The sequence below is a fragment of the Balaenoptera musculus genome, chromosome 5, assembly GCF_009873245.2.
Source record: "Balaenoptera musculus isolate JJ_BM4_2016_0621 chromosome 5, mBalMus1.pri.v3, whole genome shotgun sequence".
Classification (NCBI taxonomy): domain Eukaryota; kingdom Metazoa; phylum Chordata; class Mammalia; order Artiodactyla; family Balaenopteridae; genus Balaenoptera; species Balaenoptera musculus.
The window spans coordinates 27,432,413-27,457,614 of NC_045789.1; the positions used below are offsets into that span (position 1 = coordinate 27,432,413).

Here is a 25,202-nt window from a genome sequence, read left to right on the forward strand (position 1 = left end):
AAGCATGGAAACAGAATTTTAGATCCACAATCTCTTTCCAGTTTGGCAGTACTGAGTAACATAGTCTGGTGGTTATTATGTACAGAACTTGATTCAAACCCTGGCCCTCCACTTAGCAGCTGTGTGACCTTGGACGTGTCATGGAGCTGGCCTGAGCCTGCTTCCTCATCTGCTGTGAGGGTTCAGGAATCTGTTATAAACTCCGTGTGGGCAGGGACAGTGGCTGTCCCGCTGACGTCTGCACCTGCCATGTCCCACCCAGAGCCTGGCCCTGAGGTCAGTATTCGATGGGCATGTATGTAGTGCCCAGTGAACAGTATCTAATATTACTTCAAACCCTCCCTTCTGCCGCCTCACCACCAATAAGCACACAAAAAGATAAAGGGCCACCACTCGGGGATGTGGGGCTATATTTGCATTAAAATTTAACCTCCATTAAAGGTTATGAGAATCTTTTCTTCAGTGTAGTTTCCCTGACATATCCTGAGGTTAGGAATTTTATTTCATAAATGCATATACTATTAACTTTTAAGTAGTCTTACCCTCTCCTCCACTCTCTCCTGGAAACGCTTCTATTTAGAAGGTCATGAACACACACCATATTTAGGGACATCTGTCTAGTATAGATATTATATTGGGCACAGCTGCTCTGGCAGCTTGGCTGCCTTTCCCCTTTCCTCCCGCCCCCCCCCCCCCACCTGTTTTCAAATGAGAATGGTGGCCGCTGGACCAGCTCTCAGGCTGTTCTCCCATTAGCCCTGGGCCACCTTCCTGCTCTTGGGTGACCTCGCTGGCTGTCCTGAGACCCGAGTGAGATGTGGTCTGACACCTGTGCACCGCGGCGCTCCAGATGTCCGCAAGCAGCAGCGGCAGGCTCACACAGTTCAGGGCGAGGAGGGCCCTCGGAGTTCAGACCCCTTGCTCTTCGGAGTGAGGAAATTGAGACCCTGGGAAATGAAGTGACTTGCTCAAAGTCACAGAACTAATAATTATCATAGCTAGGCTAGAACTCAGGCGTCTCGACTGTTAACCTCAATTCATTTCCCAGGTCTTCGGAACTAAAGGACGTTTATGTACCACTGGGTCACAGCCAGCTTATTTGCCATGATGTCTGTGTGGACAAACATAGGCAACAGCCTGGCAGCTTTGTTATCAGAACTCTCTTGTGTGTTAAAAAAAAAAAAAAAATCTCGTCCACGAGCATTTGGCAGGTCACAACCTCGTCAGCCTTAGTCTGGTCACTAGACTACTTTACACTGATGACTTGGTGATAGAATTTCAAACAATACTTCAGAATCTTGAAGATGTTCACAAATCTGGAGGGTGTACAGGAATACTTTCCACAACTCAGCCCCTCTTTGCAGTGTTAGCTGTTTCTTTTTCATTCCTTTTCCTTGTGCCCTGGTAACGCAGAAGAGCTGAGTTCAGTAGCAGAATCACAAGTGTCTTCTGAAACTCGCTTCCTGAAATGAAAATACCTCCTGAAACTTTCTTAGTTTGGTTTCCCTATTGACTGGAAAAGGGATTTTTTTTTTTTTTTTTAACTAAAAGAGACACATAAATACTTTGAAAAGCAGAGATATACATCACTAAGAAAAGGCAGAAATCTGACCTTTTTCCTCCTGGGAGGTCAGGAAAAGACGGGAAGAAAGCTCCCTCCTTTTAAAGACATACAGCAATTATTAGAGATTTTCAAGTAGGTGGAGGGAGGTGTAGTGAAATTACCTAGGAGCCTTGCCCTCACCCCCTACTAGAATACACCTGAAGAGGTGGTGTGCAACCAGCTCAGGTTTTTTGTTTGTTTGTTTGTTTTTTTTAACCAGGAGTACAACTCTTAGAATACAGGAATGACACAACACAATCTGATTTTTCAGTGATTCAAATCAAAAAGAAATTTATGTGTGTAAAGAAAGTGTTTTAACACTGAGCCCCTCTTTCAAAGGAGATTCTTGTAATTCAAATTAACCAGTAGGAGCAGCCCTTAAAGGGAAGCCGCAAACTTCTCTCAAGTTGCCAAGTAGGAGTAACCTCATCAGTTGCTGAGGAAAAGGGTCCCCAGAAGCGTCAGTGCTCCCATATTTCTGTTTTCCATAAAATGGAATAGACTGAAACATGGAAAGAAATATTAAGAGGAAAGCATTCCTCACCCTCTCTCTCTTCCTATTTCTGACCTGAGTCAAGCATAGAGTTTGCAAATCCTACTTCTTTCAGCTGGGTAATCAATCTCTCACCCAAGAAATAAGAATTGCACATAGGGGGACTTCCCTGGTGGCTCAGTGGTTAAGAAATCTGTCTGCCAATTCAGGGGACACGGGTTCCAGCCCTGGCCCAGGAAGATCCCACATGCCACGGAGCAACTAATCCTGTGCGCCACAACTACTGAGCCTGCGCTCTAGAGCCCGCGAGCCACAACTACTGAACCCACGTGCTGCAACTACTGAAGCCCACACACTCTAGGGCCCGCACGCTGCCACTACTGAACCCGTGCGCCACAACTACTGAAGCCCACGCACTCTAGGGCCCACGTGCCGCAACTACTGGAGCCCACGCGCCTACCGCCCGTGCTCCACAACGAAGAGTAGCCCCCGCTCGCCGCAACTAGAGAAATCCCGCGCACAGCAACAAAGACCCAACACAGACAAAAAAAAAAAAAAAGAATTGCACATAGGTTTGCTTACACATAGATAATTGGTCTGGATGTTTATTCTTTCCTTTTCCCCCAGTAGGAAACATACCTTAATATTGAAATATTGCTGAAATGAAAGGAACAAGGACTGGGGATGGGGTGTGGGGAAGACAGCTGGGAGGGAAGTGCATTTTCCTTCAGGATTCCACACAGGCGAGGTGCCTGGGCCTTGTTGTTTTAGAGCAATTTGTGTATATAGGCCTAACCCTGCCTAGCTAGCTCCCCCCCACCCCGCCCCATCTCTTCTCTTCCACATTAATACTTCTTTCTAGGACTAGCAGCTGTTCCACACCCCAGACCCATATCATTCCTCTCCTTAATTTAATCAGTTATTGTTTATAGTTTGGATGACCGTAAAACTTACTGTCTAAACCAGAACACTTTTGAGAGTGACAGGGTCACCTATTAATAATTCCATCGGGCAACAGGTACAGACTGGGATTGTCCCAGGCAAGCCAGAATGTACAGATACTCTACTTATAATCTTCAAACTACACAAATCAGTTTTGATAATGATTCATCTCTTAGCATCATCAAGGAGTTAGAAGTGTCTCATAACTGAACTTACTCAACTGGACTGGAGTTTTCTCCTTTCAACTGAGCGGACCTTTAATTTGTCCAGAAACACTTCTAGACTTTATTCCACTCACCCATCCCTTAAACGAACTATATCAGACATAATTTAACATTCTTGGAAGTTAGTAATCGAGACGGCAGAACCTCAGTGGTTGAGCGTGCTCATTGCCTTTGTTTGAATCTCAACTCTCGCCCCTTTCTCTGTGACCTTAGGTAAGTTATCCCTCTAGAACTCTTATTTGCAAAGTGTGGTAATGTGCTCGGCATGGTTCCAGGCTTAAAGTAAATGTTAGTGGTGGTAATCTGAATTTTGTAGATTCTGGTGATCACCTGAAAACCAATTTGATGAACATCTCCTTGCTTCTACATACATGCTCTTAGTTCTAGAGTCTAGCTTTATATCTTATCTGCCTCTCTCCTTGCTGTGACCAGTCACTTTTTGCTGTAATTTTCTGAGAAATTAGTAACTTATTAGAATTGTGACGCTGAGGAAATAGGAAATCCACACATTCAAACCATCCCAGCACAGTGTCCCACACCAGCTACTCAAAGCCATGGGTAACATGGCAAGCACATCTTCCTGGAGGATCAGTTTTACTGGATTGTAAATTATTTAAGATACCACTTTTATATTTGATAAATAATGAAGAGCAGAGTGTAAAATGTATATGAGTTGGTGAAGATAAATCAACATGTCGATGTAATTTCAGTTCCAGTGGTGCTGCTGGGACCCCGGGTGAATTCACTCTCCTCTGTCACTGATGCTTACCTTGGTGGAGAATGTTGAGAAATACTGGGAAAATGTCTTTCAGAAACATTCTACGGGTAATTTGAGAGGGTTTGAAGCACTGGTTGCTGCTATTGTTAGAGGGTTAAGTTGAACTTTAGGTAAATTTGACAGAAATGTCTTCTTCCAAGAGTGTATAGGAGGATATCCATTTATTATTTTACGTTGCAGTTCTGCTTATTAACTTTGAACAGCCCGTAGGAGACGTATATCTTAAAGATTATCACCCCCTTCAGCGTGAGACTTCCTTGCAGCTCTTTCCTTTTGGTATCTTCAGTTGGTTTTCCCTGTAGGATCTGGTGTATCTGTGATAGCAAACTGGAATTCCTTTCCTGAATGGGGATTCTGAATTGGGAGATATATATCTTATATATAGCCCCAGAAGAAGAGGTGGTAGGATAAAACTGTTTTAACTGGGAATGGAGTACTGTTGAGAGCTCAGAATAATGGTTTGCAAACCTTGAAAATGGGATTGGGAAAGGAATAGATAATAGAAAATTTTAGCCGTTTTTTTAGATTAGCAAAAGACAATTTTAAATTGCCTCTTCACATTCATTTTTTGAACAGCTCTATTGAGGATTAATTGGCTTAGAATATACTGCACATGTTTAAAATGTACAATGTGATTAGTTTTGACATACATGTGAAAGAATCACCACAATCAAGATAATGACCATACTCATCATCCCACAAAAGTGTACTCCTGCACCTTTTCAGTCTCTCCCCTCAGCCCCGACTCTCATCCCCAGGCCACTACTGACCTGCTTTCTGTCACCATACATCGGTTTGCATCTTCTAGATTTTATTTGCATGGGATCATACAGCGTACACTCTTTTTCTGTCTGCCTTCTCTCAGCATATTATTTTGAGACCAATCCATGTTGCTGTGTGAATCAGTGTTTCATTCTTTTTTATTACTGAGTAGTATTCCATTGTATGGATGTACCATATTTGTTTATTCATTCATGTGTTGATGGACATTTGGTTTGTTTCCAGTTTTTGGCTATCACAAATAAAATATACACGTCTTTGTAAATACATGTTTTCATTTCTCTTGGGTAAATACCTAGAAGTAGAATGGCTGGGTCATATGGTAAGTGCATGTTCAACTTTACAAGAAACGGCCAAAATATTGTCCAAAGCGGTTGTGCCATTTTACATTCCAGCCAACAATGTGGGAGAAAATCCCTGTTGCCATTACTTGATATGGTTAATAAGCCTTTTAATTAAAAAATTTTATTGTGGTAAAATATACATAATGTAATACTTATCATTTTAACCATTTATAAGTGTACAATTCCATGGCATTAAATACATTCACAGTGTTGTGCAACCATTACCACTATTCATATCCAAAACTTTCTCATCATCCCCAACAAAAACTTGGTTCCCATTAAACAGTAACTGCATCTTTTCCCTTTCCCCCAGCCCCTGGTAACCTCTGTTCTACTTTTTGTCCATGAACTTTTCTATTCTAAGTCCCTCATATAAGTAGGATATTTTTCCTTCTGTGTTTGATTTACTTCACTAAGCATAGTACTTTTAAGAATTTCTTTGATGAAGGGTGTGTTCACATCTTTTACCTAATTTTTAATTGGATTATTTGGATTTTTATTAATGAGTTTTGAGAGTTCATTATATATTCAGGACACAAGTCCTTTATCAGATATGTGACTGCAAATATTTCCTTTGAGTCTATGGCTTCAATGTGTTAAGTGTAAGACAATACTTCAAAATAAATATCCTTAAACAAGCGTTAGTGGGGAAAAAATAAGAAATTCAGAAACTAAATACAGAAATGGATAAAAATTGGAAGAAAATCAAAGAGAATTGATGGAATTCAGTAAATAAATTTAAAAGAAAAACATTTCATAAATTTCAATGTGCCAAAGAGCAGTAGATTTGTATTAAAATGTAGTAAGGTTCATTGAAGAATGTCAGGAAAAAAAACTAAAGGAGTGAATAAGAAATTTAAAATGAGATAAAAAGTGTCTAAGAGAAAGTGATTGGAAAAGGCAAAAAGGAAGATCCAAAATATGTATAACTGGAGCTCCAAAGTACCCAGAGCCAGTAGAACAGGGCTAATACTTAAAACTTTCCAGAAGTTAGTGAAGACCTAAATCTACATATTGAAAGAACTCACTTACCCTTGGGCAATTTCACCTAAAATGATCAACTTTGAGACATATCCTAGTAAAACTATTAGACTTTAAAGACAAAGGAAAGTCCTCAGGGCTTCCAGGTAAAAAGAGCACATTACTTGTAAAGGCAAGAAAGTAAAGCTAAAATCAAACTTCTCAAAAGCATCATCTAGAAATAGGCAACAGTGAAAAAGCATTTCAAGAATCAAGGACAGGCCAAGCTCTCCTTCAAGCATCAGGGCTATAGAAAGTTTTAAATGTGCAAGAAGTCAGGGGATACTGTAACAATGAACTAGCTCTTCCTGAGGCATCTGCTGGGGTCATTTTATTCAACTAAGATATGACTGGAGAAAGTTTGGCAAAAGGACAGGTGGTGAGCGTTTAATATATTCAGTCATAGAGATAAGGCTAAAAATAAGTGTAGTGATATGGATGAAAGAATAGTATATAAACTTCAGATATTCTGACAAAGTAGAAAGAGTACAACTATAAAAATGGAACAGAAGAATAGGGAAAGGGGGAAAGTAAAATAAGATCATTGACTGTATAGGTGATAGATGAGAATTAAAAGATACCATTTAAAACTGACCAACTAGACGGTATGAGGTCGAGTAAGGAAAAAAACAGAGATGGAAGACCTTAAAAGATACAAATAGAAAAATAACCATAGCACAGCAATATAAAACTATCTTTAGAGTTTCCTTTAAAAAAAAACGAAGACAAATAATTACATCACATAGAGGAATATAGTAAATATAATATTACAATAACTCTAATAAAAAATAACATGACAGAATTGAGACCAAACATCAGTCATATCAATAAATGTAAATGGGCAGGAATTCCCTGGTGGTCCAGTGGTTTGGACTCCATGCTCTCACTGCCAAGGGCCTGGGTTCAATCCCTGGTCGGGGAACTAAGATCCCGCAGGCCATGTGGCATGGCCAAAGAATATATATATAGGTTTAATCACCTATTAAAATTAAAAGGTTTTCAAGTTGGTTAATAAAGCAAAACTTTATGCTGTATTCAGAAGACCCATCCGCGCCCCCCCCAAGTGATTAAAAAGCTAAAAATCAAGGAATTGGCGAAGGTATATCAGGCACTTGTAAACAACAGGAAATGGGGGATTGTGATTCTGATATCACACAAAATAGAATTCAGAAGACCAAAAGGCACTGACACAGAGAACACTTTAAAGTGAACATATATGCACCAAACATCACAGCAACCTCCTATATAAAGCAGGATATGGCAGGGAAAACGAATAGAAACACACCAATAATGGGAACTTTAATACACCAGTCTAAATACAAGACAGGTCATATGGGAAAAAACGTAAGTAATCATAGCAGCCAGAGGTTGGGTAACTAACTGCCCACAGGCCAAGTCAAGTCTGTTACTTGTTTTTGTAAATAAAGCTTTTTAACACACAGACACATCCACTTGTTTACATATTGTCTATGGCTTTCTTACTATTCAACAGCAGAGTTGAATAGTTGTGACAGAGGCCCTGTAGTCCACAAAACCTCAAATGTTTACTCTCTGATCCTTTACAAAAGAAGTTCACTGACCTCCCCCCCCACCCCGATGCTGGAGACCTAAGCAACATTATTAATTAGTTAGTTTTTATGGAAACCTATTAAACACTGCATCCTAATAATAGAAAATATACCTTCTTCTCAAGTGTGCAAGGAACACTCATAAAAATGTATAATATTGTAGGTCACAAAGAAAATATCAAGTTCCATAAGTTAGAAATACTGCAATCAGCATTCTTATCACAATGCCATAAACCTAGAAATTTGAAGCAAATAAGCTCTTCTCTCTGGGAATTTTAAAACTTTTCTATTAAATGACCTATTGGCAAATGAGAAAATATAAAGATAAATTACATAATTTCTGGAAAATAATGATCAAACAACTACATATTAGAATCTGTAGGATGCATTTAAACCAGTGATCAGAGAAAAATTCATAGCATTGAACGCCTATATCAGTAAAAATGAAAGAATAAAAATAAATTTTAAATTCCCAATCAAAAGGCTAGGAAAAGAACACTGAAGTAAGCCAAAGAAAAAGCAAAAGTATGAAGAAAAAGATAATAAAGATAAAAGCAAAAAATAATGAAATAGTAAAAAAAAAAAAAACACAGATCAAGTCAACAAATCCAAATCCTGGTTTGAAAAAATAACAACCCAAGGGTCAATTTAATAAAGGAAGAAAAAGGTGTTGCAAGAAGAAAGCACAAATATAAAATAAGAAATAAGAGGGAAATAGATATTGATAAAGAGAATACAAAATTTTACTGTAAGGTTACTTAACATACCTTTATGCAAGTAAATTTAAAAACCTAGATGAAATGGATAATTTTCTAGAAGAAAGTATAATTTACCAAAATTATCCTTAGTAGACATAGAAAGCTTACATTTACTTACAGAGGACAAATAGAGAAAGTTTTAAGGAACTACTCCACAGGAAAGCACCAATCCCAGAGAGTTTAAGAGAGGGAGTCTACCAAACATTTAGAGTCTGTTTAGAAACATAAACTGTTTCTGAGCACACAAACATTTATGAAGCAAGTGTCACAGTGACATGACAACCTGCTAATGATAGCACACAAAGAAACTTACAGATCAATATAGTTTATGAATATTAATATAAAGATCTGAAATAAAATATTAGTTATAAGACTCTAATGCCCCACATTAAGAAAATAATACATCATCACCAAGCAGGTCTTATGCCAGAATGCAGGGATAATTCACCATATTAATAAGTATAAGAAGAAAAATCATAATATCTTTAGAAATGCTGAACAATCTTCTGACAAAAATTCAACACCTATTCCTAGTAAAAACACTCAACTATAGGAATGGATGGTACTTCCTTAACATAATTTATATATGTCAGTCCTAAAGTCAGCATCTTACTTAATGGGGAAACACTAGAGGCATTCTTACCAAGGTCAAGAATAAGTCATGGAAATTCACTATCTCCATTACTTTTTAATATTGTATTGGCACTACTAGCCAGTGCAATCAGACAAGAGAAAACAATTCAAAAGGACAAAGTAAAACTAGTTGGAGACATGATCATTTGCTGGAGAACTAACTCTATAATGAGTCAATGATAAAAATAACTCAGAGAACAAAAGAATTCAGCCAGGTAGTAATATATAAGATAACATGGAAATATCAATAACCATATATATCAATAATTACCAGATAGAAGATATAATGGAATAGAAAACTCCATTTAAAATAGCAACGGAAAAGATAAAATACTTAATTTTGTAAGAACTGTTTAAAACCTAATGCAGTGTTATAGATTGAATTATGTCCCTCGCAAAATGTATCTGTTGAAGCCCTAATCATAAATATAATACCTAAGAATGTGACTGTGTTTGGAAGTACGGTCTTTAGAAAGTTAAAATGAGGCCATTGAACTGGACCCTAAACTGACTGGTGTCCTTATAAGAAGAGGCGATTAGGACATACAGAGAAACACCAGGGAAGTAAGCTACGGGAGAACGCAGCAAGAAAGTGGCCATCTGCAAACCAAGAAGAGAGGCCTCAGGAGAAACCAGCCTGCCAACACCTTGGTCTCAGACTTCTAGCCACCAGAACTTTGAGTAAATAAATTTCTGTTGTTTAAGTCCCCCAGTCTGTGGTACTTTGTTATGGGCAGGCCTGGCAAATTAATACAGACAGTAGCTATGGGGCAGTCCTGAAAGATGCAAAAGTAGAGTTGACAGACCTTCCTAGTTCTTGAATAGAATATTTTAACATCATCAAGATATTCTTACTAAATTAATGTTTAAATATAATGTGATCCCGGGCTTCCCTGGTGGCACAGTGGTTGAGAATCTGCCTGCCAATGCAGGGGACATGGGTTCGAGCCCTGGTCTGGGAAGATCCCACATGCCGCGGAGCAACTAGGCCCGTGCGCCACAACTGCTGAGCCTGTGCGTCTGGAGCCCGTGCTCCGCAACAGGAGAGGCCGCGATAGTGAGAGGCCCGCGCACCGCGATGAAGAGTGGCCCCCGCTTGCCACAACTAGAGGAAGCCCTGGCACAGAAACGAGGACCCAACACAGCCAAAAAAAAATAATAAATAAATAAACTAAAAGTAAATTAAAAAAAATATATATATATAATGTGATCCCAATAAAAGTACCAATAATCTTTTTGTCTGGAGGTCGACAAGGTGATAACCAAAGTTCATATGGAAAAGTCAGCGTATGAGTACAACACTGAAAAGGAAGAACTATGAGAGGGGACTAGCCCTACAGATATTAGCATGTACTATAAAGTCTCTGTAATTAAAACAGAGTGATACTGGGGCACGGACTAGAATGGAATGGGATGGAATGTCTAAAAATAGACCCTAACATACATGGACATTTATGAGAAAGGTGGTATCTCCAACCACTAGGACAGGGGTGGGCTTTTTTTTTTTTTTTTTTGCCTCGCCGCTTGGCTTGGAGGATCTTAGTTCTCCCACCAGGGATTGAACCCGCGCCCCCTGAAATGGAAGCATGGAGTCTTAACCACTGGGCCGTCAGGGAATTCCCCAGAGTTGGGCTTTTTAATTAATGGTATTGGGGCAACTGGCCAACCATTTGGAAAAAGGGAAAGTTAGATCTATTCCTCATACTATAAGTAAACTGAACTCCAAATGGATCAGAGATTTAAGTAAAATATGAAACTTTCTATGCACTGGAAGAATGGATGAATTCCTCCTTACAGTCTGGGTGTAGAAGAAGGCTTTTTATCACTCAAAATCCATATGCAATAAAAGAAAACACTGATAAATTTGACTACCAAAAAATAAAAAATAAACTTGCCCATAAGCAGAGCCAAAAGACAAATTGACAGATTGTGATAAGATATTTGTAACATAATATATCATGGGCTAATATCATATATATATATAAATGAAAAATGGGAAGACCAAAAATGGGCAAAAGGCACAAGCAGACAATTCACCAAAAAAGGATAAAAATATGTCTTCTGAAATACATGAAAAGATGATCAACTTTCACCATAATAGAAATGTAAATTAAAATTGCACCACAATACCTACCATTTTCCACCCATCAGATTGTCAAAAAATGTTTTTAAAAACCTGTCAAAATAGTCCGTTCAGGAGGCTTTGAGGGAAAAGTCACTCTCATTTGTCGCTGGTAGCAATGCAAAATGGTACAACCCCTATGTAGGGATACTTGACAATAACAAAATTATACCTGCATTTACCCTTTCACCCAGTATTTCCACTTCTAGGAACTTACCCTGAAGATACACCTTTAACAATACTGCAATATATGCCTGGAGTTATTCATTGCAATATGGTATGTAATGGTAGAATATTGTAAACTACCTAAATGCCCAGACATTGGAGATTGGTTGAATAAACTATGGTGCTATTAGCGGTAAAACAAATAAGGTCAATCTCTATAAACTAATATGAAGTTAATTCTAAGATATAGTTGAAAGAGCTAAGTGCAAAGGTTGTATAGCAGGCTGCCTTTCTTTTTAGTAATAAAGATGAAATCAGGAAGCAAACATTTATCTGCTTAATTTCTTCAAGAAGAAACACAGAAAGGATAAAACAGAAAAAAATGAAATTGATTATCCTCTGAGGAGGTTAGATGGGCGGACTGATAAATAGTAATATATACATATGATGAGATGCTACACACATTCGATGAATCAATCATACAGACATGATGTTGAACTTAAGAAGCCAGACACAAGAGTATATACGATTTCATTTATACGAAGATTTCTGCATTTTATTATAGGTGTGTGATACCTCAATACCTTTTTTAAGTTCATTAAAATATACCTGTACCTATAACAGCAGCAGCAAAATCATCTCATCTTAATAATCAGAGGTGAGAAAAAGGTATCGATCTCGTCAAGTTCATCTATAGAGTGCTGCTTTGTTGTAGCTGGTGGCTCACATCCCAGGTCATGTACAAAAGCTGATTGATCTCACCTGTGGTGTACACTAAGGGCAGCCCGGTGCTTTAGAGCCAGACCACTGCACACCACGCAACAGTTACACAGGAACACGTGTGTGTAGTATCAGCCGGAGGTACAGAAACACATTGCCTTCTGCTGCCGCTGTCACCTGCAAGCAGTGGGAAGAAGTAAATTCCCAGTTCTAAAACTCTGTTAGGCAATAAGAGTCGCTAAAACAAGGGCTCCAGTAAGGGGGTGTGGGTGGGAGAGAGAAGAGAGATGGAGAATTGTTTTAAGTTGCTGTCTGGTGCTGTAGTTGGCAGGAGGGGTTTAGAAGCCAGTATTATCCACCTTTTAAAGGAGGCTGTAGCTAGATGACCATAAAAGGCAAGCTGGGAAGCGGTAATTCAAGCTGCAACAGTTGAAAGAAAAAGAAAAGTGTTTGATTGCATAGGTAATTTAAAGATATTGCACTATTTCAGAGCATGTGTTTATTTTGGAATATAGATTTCTCTTGGTGTTGGGGGAGCCTTTGTGACTGTTGGGAACTTTGTCGACAACAAAGCAAAGTGGTTTACATTTCAAATGACTACTGAAAGGTAGGAGGAATTAGGCCTTCTTTTCCCTTCCTGCCACTTTTTTCATTCTTGGGTTATTTTGGGGGGGGCATTGGGTTTTTTGGAGTGTAATTGATTTACAATGTTAGGTTAGTTTCAGGCATACAACAAAGTAATTCTGATATATATATGTATTTATTCTTTTTCCACTATAGGTAGGAATCATGCTTTTGATGACTTGATTTGGACAGATTCCATCACTGTGAAAAAGGAAATACATTTATTATACTAAAAAGATTTGTTTCTAAGGGATCAAATAGTAGGGGAATCAGCAAATCTTATTGCTACAGGATTATGGAGAAATTTACGATATAGCACATGAGAGCTTTTAATACCTTCAAAAACTTTTTTTTTTCTTAAACAGTTTTCAGCTCATAAATTAGTAATAATCCAAGCATTAAGAGTACTTTTTCCTGTAGAAATGGTATCAGTCATGGATAGATTCCCTGGAAAGCCCTCAAAAATCTACTTAATTCCTAATGCCACTAAATATGGTTTCTTTGGGAAAATGTATTCTGAGGCCTAACTCCCAACAACAATAACAGATTTTAAATCTCCTCCTCTCTCCTCCCATGTAGTTTACCAGATGGGTTGTTTTTCTCCTTCCAGCCAAGGCCACAAGAGCAGTAGGGATTCCAAGGACCTTTATTATGGGAAGGAGCCATCTGGTGACCCTGGCAAGAAGCTTAGGATCTAACCCCAGTTAGGGCTCTGGAAGCCAGCCTGCCCTTCCCTTTATCATTGCCTTTGTAGTGGCTTTGCCTCTGGAGGTTTCTGGAGGTTGAGGACCATGCTAATTATTAACTCCTTAGGTTCTTAACATACGGAGCTTTTAGGAAGGGCTTGAGTTGTTTTATCTCCTTCTCTACTGGTGTGTATGTTTTTTGGCCTTTGTACCTTGAGTATTCATTCAGTTAGCAAAATGTGGATTGTGTGACCTGTTTCTTCCTTTGCCTGTCAGGTAGTGATAAGGATTACTGAGAAGTGGGTAAATACATTAAGATCCTTAGAGGAAAAATGTTCATAAAGTATGACTGCTAGGACACAACATAAAGTCCGTCCCACAAAAAATCATATTTTATCCAATTAACTGTCTTCATTGGCACTTGGATTTTATACAGCTCACTGTATTTACCCTCTCAACTTTGTTTACTACACTTCCTTTAGTTTAAAGTGAGTTAATATGTCCATTTAAAGCATTTGTGGTGAATAACTCATAGCATTCAATAAATATTATTAACTCTTAAATGTGAAATCTCATCAGCCAGGGATGTAAACTGGAATTGTCAATGGCGATATATGTTCCTAGTTGTGCTTTGGTTTTTAGTGAATGAAAAAATTAAGAATAAGGGAACCTTAACATTTTTAACCTAAAAGAATGTATTTTGCAGACTTTCCTTGGGTAGTTTGTCAATGCTGCAGGTCTCAGGCATAGGCCATCAGTGACTCTAAGGAGACCGTAGTTTTTACTGCATTTATTCCTGAGTGAAAAATGTCTTTTCATTTGAATGGTGCTTTTGAGTTGGCAGCATGACAGTGTTCGAATAATTTGTTGTTACTTACAGATTATGATTCAACTTTATTGTGTTTTATTGTGACGTTATTAACGATTTTCATCATTCTCATTTTTGTCCCTCTTTTCTTTTCTTCCCCTTTTTCCAGTTCTTCCTCCAGTACTGGTTCCAAGACACAGTGAATATAATCCTCAGCACAGCCTCTTAGCTCAGTTCCGGAACTTAGGACAAAATGAGCCTCACATGCCACTCAACGCCACTTTCCCGGATTCTTTCCAGCAACCCAGCAGCCATCCGTTTCCTCATTCTCCCAATAGCAGTTACCCAAACTCTCCTGGGAGCAGCAGTAGCACCTACCCTCACTCTCCGACCAGCTCGGACCCAGGAAGCCCCTTTCAGATGCCAGGTGGGTTGCAGTGTTCAGTGATGTTCTGTGGTCAGATCCAAATTGTCATCACAGCGTTAAGGCGAAGCTGGGTTCCCTGGAATGGAGAGCGCTTTCCAGCCCTGGTACGTGGCACTGCGCCTCTAGAACTCAGGATGCAACTTTGAATGAAAGGGGACTTCTAGCCAAGTAAGCCGGTGTTCTGTTTGTCTGGCGCAGATGCTTGAATACATTTTCATTTTTGATTTTTGAAAGGTTTTAAAACAGCTGCATCCTTCTGGGAGTGGCATAGTTGTTCCAGCCTTTGCGCTTGATAAAAGAAAGAGGAAAAAAAATAGCGTGCTGCACACATTTGCTGTTCCCATGCAAGGAAAAAAAACGCTGTCGTAAGTGCAACCTCAGAAAAGATATTTCCTGGGGGATCACACCCCACCACACAACTTAATTAAATTCGTTTAAGGGGTGATGTAATCACAAGAAACATATACTTTAACAACAAAAGACTTGCATCAGGCGTACTGGAAACCATCTGCTTGTTTAACTTAACAAAGACCAAAAAACCATTGTCCTTCTTTCTTAGACTTCTCTGGTGGTGTAATGTTTGTCAAATTAAATGATTAATTAGGACATTATATTTTTCGAGTTATAGGTTCATAAGCGAGCACCTCAAAAAGTGATTAGTGCCCAATTTCTCGCCAGCAGACCTCACAAAGGATACGCTAAGCAAAGATACACTTGACATCTATTAACATTGCAGGAAGGGAAAATGAGTGGGCAAGCATGTTTAATGTATCACTTGAAATGTTTTCGGGCAGATTTGAATTCGACAGCAGAGCTGGTATGTCCTCAAAAATTGAAAAGTGGTCCACACTTGATATTCCTATCTTTTATTTATATATTTATTGCTTTTTTACATTTTTAGCCTATTATTTTGCACTGTTTGTTTTTCAGTCGAAAACGGTTTAAGATGAGGGTGAGGGATAGACTTGTTTCAAAATCAGACTAGTATCATCTGGTAATCTGCTATCCACCGCACTCCCTCCTGGACCCGCTGGGTTTGAGGAACAGGTTAGTGGCAAGGAGGTTGTTTCGGAAGGCTGTGTAGCAGTGGCAGACCCAGGGTGGGCCCAAGAGTGAAAAAACTGAAGATTACTGTTTGAATTTACACCTTGTCCCCGGCTGTCAGGGTAATTTAACGCACAGGCCAAGTAGAGGAAATACGGAGCAGAGAAAGCTGAAGGGGTGGGAGGAGGACCTTGTGGGGAGAGCAGAGCATCACCCAGAGTATCTGGTGCCTCCCAGGGACGCTGATGCCTTAAGCCGTTGATGATGTTTTCACCAGCTTGTTTGCAGAAATGGTATTGGATTTGGTCTCAGAGGAGGCTCTTTGTCTTCATTCCTGGCTGGAAGTAAAGCAGAGGCAGTGTTACAGCTGCAGGGAAGAAGCTGAATTTTAAAAAGCTGGGGAAAGGGTGGAAAATACATCCAGATCAGGTCCCCATAGTCCTGTCTTTGTGCTCTGAGGCCTGGCTTGTTAGCACCTGGACAGTAGAAGTGGCCAGGTTGTGATTCAGCTGGAAAGTCAGTCTGGGAAATCTCTTGAGAAACTCTGAAAGAGTAGTGTTAGCTTTTTCTATTTGATGGTTGCCCTGAGTGGTCCAGAGTACCTATCCAAGCTATTGGTGGTTCTTTAAGGTGAAACTTTGTTCCCTGCTCTGTTGTATGTGCTAAGTGGTGTGAGGTGGGCTCACCATAGCCCATGAGGAACTTGTTTTTCCATCACAAAGGATTGTTTGTGGGAAATCCTTATTTAAGAAAGCACACGACTTGTGTTAGTGTTCTTTGTTTCAAAAATCACACTGTTTGCCTCTTATTTGCCAGTTAGCTGTGAGCTTTCCAGGAGAAACATGTATGCAAATTCTGAAATAGAAGATAGTTGTGACAAACTGATTTCTTTCCTATTATTCTGCTACTAGGGATTTCGAAACTCGTGATTATTTTTTTTTTAATATGGGTACAGAAGATTTTTTTAAAAATTTTATTGGGGTATAGTTGATTTACAACATTGTGTTAGTTTCAGGTGTACAGCAAAGTGAATCTGTTATATATTTAAGTGGGTAGGGAGAAGGTAGTCCTAGCAGATTTCTTGAAGTCATGGGAAATTCACAGTTGGAGTCAGTAAGTTGGCTGTAATGAAACTCAGTTGGTAAATTCCTAAGAGTCCATAGATTTAATGCAAGAGACCCTGAAGCTCCTTTTCTTAAGAAGTCCTGCGTAGCTTTCGAAGGTTTTCCGTCCACCAGGGAAATGATGAAATGCAGAGGTCCTTTTAAAGTGGGTTGGGTGAAAGCATGTTTAAATGCCCTTCTGATTGTTTTAAAATGGCATGATCCTCGGTAGGCAGACAACTTCTAGAACTGGCGTATGGTGCTTTCGTCCCACTGAATCTTCACTACAGTTGTATAAGATTATTTATTGCATAAGATGGTAGTAATTTTCAAAAAGTGTACACCAAGTCCAGTGCCTGTAGCATCTAATCTTCCGATGGGGAGGTTGAAATGGCAACTTAATCTCTTAAGAATTTCGGCACCGAAGAGAATATATGTTTTAAGCACGTGTGTTTACTAAAGCTTTTTTTCGAATTTTGTAGCCGATACGCCTCCACCTGCTTATCTGCCTCCTGAAGACCCCATGACCCAGGATGGCTCTCAGCCCATGGACACAAATATGATGGCGCCTTCACTGCCCCCAGAAATCAACAGAGGAGGTAAAATGAATTGCTGCTTATTCCCTTTTAGAGTCTGAAGTTTATCTGTCCAAGTGTTGCTTTCTCTCACAGATTTTTATTAGTCTTTAAAAAGATAGCTATTTGAAAAAGATAGAGCACTTATAGTAAGAGAAGCTCAATAGAAAGAATTCTTTGGATTACAGATAAGCCTTTTATATGAAGAACAGGCACACTGATTTAACTAATGAAGGCCTAGATATAATTGTGCAGTCATCTGTTTATAACTTCAATACTCAATACTTTTGAATTGGTGATAAAAGAGTATTTTTAAGTGAAAGACAGAGGATGTTGAGGGAGAAAAAAGAACATAAAACTAGAGTTTTCACTGGTGATTTCCAAAATTTATAGTTCATATAACAAGGCTTTCCAAAAGGTTCTTTGGTCGTTGGGATAGATATTCATAAGCCCCATCTATTTTCTAGGCCTCATCTCTGTATAGCTGCAGCTGAAACAAACTAATAGCTTTTGTTCCCTTCTCGCTCTATTTATTTGTTTCTCACCTTGTTACAAGAAGGGATGGGAGGCACATGTTTTTCCTATTCTTACCCTGAGGAGCCGACTTCTTTTCCTCTCTAGTAGAGGGTGGGTCTTTGTGATCCCTGGCAGTGTCTGAGAGGAGGATGCATCATTCTGCCAGGTCTGCAGAGGCTTAAGCGAGCAGGGAACTCGGGTAAATAAGCGTTGGGAGAATCCCTGAGCATCTGTAAGAAGTCATGACCACACGCTGAATGAAACTGTCCCCAGGTAACCTCCCCTGGAGGAAAGTGCTTCACTGGCCTGCTCAACAGCGGCAGAGATGGATCATTCAATTTGTATTCATTTAATGCAAATTGAAGTTAAAATGCCATTTCATTACTAGGTATGTCTGATTTATTGCATTCTTATCACTTTTTTAGTAAAGGTCTGGAGATACCTCAGACTTTGTCAGAGTTGCTGATATTTTTTAACTTCTTAAAAGTTGTGGATGAACTCAAAGAACCTTCCTTCAGTGTGCAGTGTAATACATTGGAATTTACACCTTTTTAATCTAAAAACATTTCTTATATATTTTTTATTGGCTATGTATTTCATCTTTTTTATTAGCTCTGTATTTTGATAATCTCTAGAATATACTCTCAAACATAAAATTATGAGTTGACAAAGATTTTGGTTGGGGAAAATAACTCCTGTCTCACACATCTTTGGAATGTGTATTTGGGGAACAGAATAGCAGGAGAGAATGGGCACAGCACTGTGAAACAGTTATAAGCCTGTGGACCTGCAGCCATGGTGGCTAAGCCCAAAATGTCTGATTTCAGGAAATAGACCTTTAATTTGCTTTAAAATTTTTCCTTTAAATGGCTTAAAATTCTCTCCTCATTAGAATAAGTTTACACTTAATATTTTCATGAGGACAGGCTGTTGGCCTTGTGATTGTTATACTTTGGTGGTTTTCCTGGAGCAGGGGTCAGCAGACTGCAGCCCACAGGCCACTTCAGCCTGCCGCCTGTTTTTGTAAATAAAGCTTTATTGGGACACAGCTGTGTTCTTTCATTACATATTATCTGTGGCTGCTTTTGCACAGCTAGGGCACAGTTGAATAGGGGCCATAGAGACCACGTGGCCCCCAAGACCTTTCTGGCCTTTTACAGAAAAAAAATTGTCAGCCTCCAACCTGGATGAATAGTCCTGTGAGCAATCCTGATAGCTGATTAAAGCCCTCTCTCGGACTTCCCTGATGGTCCAGTGGTTAAGACTCCGAGCTTCCAATGCACGGGGTGAACATTTGATCCGTGATCGGGGAAGTTCCGCATGCCGTGCAGCACAGCCGAAAAAAAAAAAAGCCTTCTCTTAATGATGTTGCAGTCTTCCTTAAGATTTGGCACCTGTAAATCACTAAAACTTTGCTCTTTGAAATACAGCTTATTGACATGGGGTAACACTTAGCAAACAGGGAAGATGGTATATGTTTGTGTTCAGCTTACCCGCTTAAGTGTATAAAGCAGTTACTGTATGTGTGGATTTTCTTTTTTTTTTTTTTTTTTCACACACACACACTGTATTTTATTTTTACAAGAGATAAATAGACTGACACCAAGCATTGTACATGGATGACCACAACAAAAGCAACAATGATTGCAATTACCAAACACAAAACACACTCATACTATGTCATTATATTGACATTCAGTCCGGTAATCCTCCACTGTAACAGCTCCTTTACTTTGCAGTGAAAATTGATTTGTATATTCTTTGCCTCTGAGTCCTCGTGGGATTTTTTTTTTTTTTAATTCAAACAGAAAGTCACAAAAATTATACTCATCCTCATCAGTTCACTCAGTCCCATGTAATTAATTTTTTTTTCATCTTGATCTTTTGTTAGCACTTTTATGAGTTCATCAGTTTTTCATTAGAGTTCTGAAAATATGCTTATTCATTCAGTTCAGCAGTACAGTCAGTTACCAGAAACCTGTACTTGTCAGAGTCTTTTCCATGAATTTCTTGAAGATGAAACCCTTTTATAGGAACATATTTGCAAAAGCATCAGAGTACACCCAGAACTGTCTGTAAATGACAAAAGACTTAAAAGTGACCACGGTTAAAGATTTGATGAAAGTTCATAATAATGCAGTTGACAAGAAAATTAGTTATTTCTGAGATATACATTTTAAAGTAATATCTAGGATTATGACTTATAACATTATACCAGAACATATAAGATTTTTAGAAATTTCTTGTAATGTCTGAAACATTTATATTAACATATTTCCATACAAATAACCCAATGAAACTTTAGTATTAGTTGTTTTGTTTGTTTGTTTTTTAATACTGCAGGTTCTTATTAGTCATCAATTTTATACACATCAGTGTATACATGTCAATCCCAATCGCCCAATTCAGCACACCACCATCCCCACCCCACCGCAGTTTTCCCCCCTTGGTGTCCATATGTCTGTTCTCTACATCTGTGCCTCAACTTCTGCCCTGCAAACTGGCTCATCTGTACCATTTTTCTAGGTTCCACATACATGAGTTAATATACGATATTTGTTTTTCTCTTTCTGACTTACTTCACTCTGTATGACAGTCTCTAGATCCATCCACGTCTCAACAAATGACTCAATTTCGTTCCTTTTTATGGCTGAGTAATATTCCATTGTATATATGTACCACAACTTCTTTATCCATTCATCTGTTGATGGGCATTTAGGTTGCTTCCATGACCTGGCTATTGTAAATAGTGCTGCAATGAACATTTGGGTGCATGTGTCTTTTTGAATTATGGTTTTCTCTGGATATATGCCCAGTAGTGGGATTGCTGGGTCATATGGTAATTCTATTTTTAGTTTTTTAAGGAACCTCCATATTGTTCTCCATAGTGGCTGTATCAATTTACATTCCCACCAACAGTGCAAGAGGGTTCCCTTTTCTCCACACCCTCTCCAGCATTTGTTGTTTGTAGATTTTCTGATGATGCCCATTCTAACTGGTGTGAGGTGATACCTCATTGTAGTTTTGATTTGCATTTCTCTAATAATTAGTGATGTTGAGCATCTTTTCATGTGCTTCGTGGCCGTCTGTATGTCTTCTTTGGAGAAATGTCTATTTAGGTCTTCTGCCCATTTTTGGATTAGGGTGTTTGTTTCTTTAGTATTGAGCTGAATGAGCTGTTTATATATTTTGGAGATTAATCCTTTGTCCGTTGATGCGTTTGCAAACATTTTCTCCCATTCTGAGGGTTGTCTTTTCGTCTTTATGGTTTCCTTTGCTGTGCAAAAGCTTTGAAGTTTCATTAGGTCCCATTTGTTTATTTTTAGTTTTATTTCCATTACTCTAGGAGGTGGATCAAAAAAGATCTTGCTGTGATTTATGTCAAAGAGTGTTCTTCCTCTGTTTTCCTCTAAGAGTTTTATAGTGTCCAGTCTTACATTTAGGTCTCTAATCCATTTTGAGTTTAGTTTTGTGTATGGTGTTAGGGAATATTCTAATTTCATTCTTTTACATGTAGCTGTCCAGTTTTCCTAGCACCACTTATTGAAGAGACTGTCTTTTCTCCATTGTATATCTTTGCCTCCTTTGTCATAGATTAGTTGACCATAGGTGCGTGGGTTTATCTCTGGGCTTTCTATCTTGTTCCATTGATCTATGTTTCTGTTTTTGTGCCAGTACCATATTGTCTTGATTACTGTAGCTTTGTAGTATAGTCTGAAGTCAGGGAGTCTGATTCCTCCAGCTCCGTTTTTTTCCCTCAAGACTGCTTTGGCTATTCGGGGTCTTTTGTGTCTCCATACAAATTTTAAGATGATTTGTTCTAGCTCCGTAAAAAATGCCATTGGTAATTTGATAGGGATCGCATTGAATCTGTAGATTGCTTTGGGTAGTATAGTCATTTTCACAATGTTGATTCTTCCAATCCAAGAACATGGTATATCTCTCCATCTGTTGGTATCATCTTTAATTTCTTTCATCAGTGTCTTATAGTTTTCTGCATACACGTCTTTTGTCTCCTTAGGTAGGTTTATTCCTAGGTATTTTATTCTTTTTGTTGCAATGGTAAATGGGAGTGTTTCCATAATTTCTCTTTCAGATTTTTCATCATTAGTGTTTGGAATGCAAGAGATTTCTGTGCATTAATTTTGTATCCTGCAACTTTACCATATTCATTAATTAGCTCTAGCAGTTTTCTGGTGGCAGTTTTAGGATTCTCTATGTATAGTATCATGTCATCTGCAAACAGTGACAGTTTTACTTCTTCTTTTCCAATTTGTATTCCTTTTATTTCTTTTTCTTCTCTGATTGCCGTGGCTAGGACTTCCAGAACTATGTTGAATAATAGTGGTGAGAGTGGACATCCTTGTCTCGTTCCTGATCTTAGAGGAAATGCTTTCAGTTTTTCACTGTTGAGAATGTTTGCTGTGGGTTTGTCATATATGGTCTTTATTATGTTGAGGTAGGTTCCCTCTATGCCCACTTTCTGGAGAGTTTTTATCATAAATGGGTGTTGAATTTTGTCAAAAGCTTTTTCTGCATCTATTGAGATGATCATATGGTTTTTATTCTTCAATTTGTTAATATGGTATATCACATTGATTGATTTGCATATATTGAAGAATCCTTGCATCCCTGGGATAAATCCCACTTGATCGTGGTGTATGATCCTTTTAATGTGTTGTTGGATTCTGTTTGCTAGTATTTTGTTGAGGATTTTTGCATCTATATTCATCAGTGATATTGGTCTGTAATTTTCTTTTTTGGTAGTGTCTTTGTCTGGTTTTGGTACCAGGGTGATGGTGGCCTCATAGAATGAGTTTGGGAGTGTTCCTTCCTCTGCAATTTTTTGGAAGAGTTTGAGAAGGATGGGTGTTAGCTCTTCTCTAAATGTTTGATAGAATTCACCTGTGAAGCCATCTGCTCCTGGACTTTTGTTTGTTGGAATATTTTTAATCACAGTTTCAATTTCATTACTTGTGATTGGTCTGTTCATATTTTCTGTTTCTTCCTGGTTCAGTCTTGGAAGGTTATACCTTTCTAAGAATTTGTCCATTTCTTCCAGGTTGTCCATTTTATTGGCATAAAGTTGCTCGTAGTAGTCTCTTAGGATGCTTTGTATTTCTGCGGTGTCTGTTGTAACTTCTCCTTTTTCATTTCTGATTTTATTGATTTGAGTCTTCTCCCTCTTTTTCTTGATGAGTCTGGCTAATGGCTTATCAATTTTGTTTATCTTCTCAAAGAACCAGCTTTTAGTTTTATTGATCTTTGCTATTGTTTGTGTGGGTTTTCTTAATGATCATTTTCCTTATTTTCTTTACCGAATTCTACAGTAAAGCTCATTTTAATATTCGTGGAGGTTGATGTTAAGAACACAGAGGTCATTCTCCCTTAACAGTTAGAGTTCGTGCTTCCAATGTGGATTTTCTCTTTTTTTTTTTTTTTTTTTAAGATTGTACACTCAAGTCTTCATAAACCTCAGATCATTGCATATTGGCATACTAGATACATATGGTTTGTATTCCTGGAATTGCTAAAGCAGTGGTATAAGAGGTTTTACTACAGAAGGAACTTATCTTTAGAACTTTTTGGTTGCAAATGTTTAGAAGCATGTTCTGTTTGGAGATTTGTTAGTCTTAAGAGATTTGACTTAACAAGCTGCATCCTGTCAGTAAAGTTGGGTAATTTCCATTGTTGGCCCATTCTGGGAATGGAGAGACAAAACACACCTGCTCTGCATGACTTAAAGCAAATATAAGGAAGTTAGCATGAAATCTGGATGAGAGAGATATGATTCATCCTGTAAGAATGGCCAGCTGGCAGGATTTCTTCCTGAGCTTGAGGACTGGAGCAAAGCTGTAGCTGTGAGAGTTATTGGCAACCGAATGTGAAGTAAGGTAACTTCTTATCAATAATTAGAAACTGATTTTCATTGCTTTGAAAAAGCGTCGGCATATTGAGGCGTTGTCCAAAGTAATTCCTCTTTGTGCCAGCACCTTTGGCATATTTCCTGTCCTCTATTGTTCTCTCCGCACTTGTTTTTTCACTTGCCACTTGTTGCGTTTCTTTAGATGGTGAGCCAGGGTCAGTGGTGGGGTCATTTCCATTTTGGTGAATTACAGAGCGTTCAGCACATGCTGCTCGTGTGCTTGCTTAGCCAGTGTCTCGGTTATCTGATAGCCATTGGAGGAAATATCTTCCAGTGAAAGGTGAATGTCGCACTTAGCAAGGAGAACCTGCTTCCGAGATCAGAGATAAACTCTATACATTATAATAGCAGTGGCTTTTTCACATCTTCATTCCACAACCCTGAGCCAACTTCACGACACAGTTTCAGTTTTTGAGAGCCCAGGGCACTCACCATGGTTGACTCTAAGCTTTTCTTTCTTAAAGATGTTCAAGCAGTTGCTTACGAGGAACCAAAACACTGGTGCTCTATTGTCTACTACGAGCTCAATAATCGTGTGGGCGAAGCTTTCCATGCCTCCTCCACGAGCGTGCTGGTGGATGGTTTCACCGATCCTTCCAACAACAAGAACCGTTTCTGCCTTGGGCTGCTCTCCAACGTCAACCGGAATTCCACTATCGAAAACACTAGGCGACATATCGGGAAAGGTGAGTTTTCACTGGAACCTCTCTCAAATGTTTGTCTGTCGTGTCCCTCTTCCCCCAGAACTCACCAGTCGTTCCTGGAGTCAATACCAGATGATATACACTTGCCGCTACGGTTTGTAAATATTTTTTCAATTTGTATTATCAGGAAGTTCTTCATTTTCCAATCAGCAATTTTTGTGGTTTGCTGACTCGTAATAATTATAGCTGGAATAGTGATTTGCTATCTGGGGACACCATTCTATCATGTGTTTTGCCAAAGAATGAAATAGCTGTTAAAAAATTCTTTACAACCTAAAACTAAAAGCAAAAAGCAAATGAAAACAAGTAAACTGAGTTTATTTCAAATGAATACCATAACTCACTGGGGAAATAAAAAAGAACTAATTCAAAATAACTTATGAATATGTAGTATTTGGCTATAGAACCTCAGCCTGAGCCAGGTAAGGTAGAGCGACTGCAAACAAATCCTGAACTCTTTTTGGTAGACTTGATTATTTAGTGGCAGTATGAAGGAGACAGTTATGAAATTTTAAGATGTATTATAATATTAAGCAAATGACTAAATGTGTGGTTGTTGTGGGAAACCTGGGTTTTCACTGTGGAATAAGAAGAGACATACAAGTGTGGAGGAGGGTAAAAAATAAACCCTGTGGAGGT

General features: G+C 38.7%; 1 protein-coding gene across 11 annotated transcripts in view; it reads left to right on the forward strand.

The window, feature by feature from the left end:
• Nucleotides 1-25,202, forward strand: part of SMAD1 (SMAD family member 1) — an 83,711-nt gene that overhangs the window by 45,311 nt on the left and 13,198 nt on the right. For all 11 annotated transcript variants that reach the window (XM_036852895.1, XM_036852897.1, XM_036852899.1 and 8 more), the window contains 3 exons: nt 14,438-14,695; nt 17,325-17,441; nt 24,324-24,545. In XM_036852895.1, the coding sequence (XP_036708790.1) occupies nt 14,438-14,695; nt 17,325-17,441; nt 24,324-24,545 (597 nt within the window). The remainder of the gene's footprint in view (nt 1-14,437; nt 14,696-17,324; nt 17,442-24,323; nt 24,546-25,202) is intronic.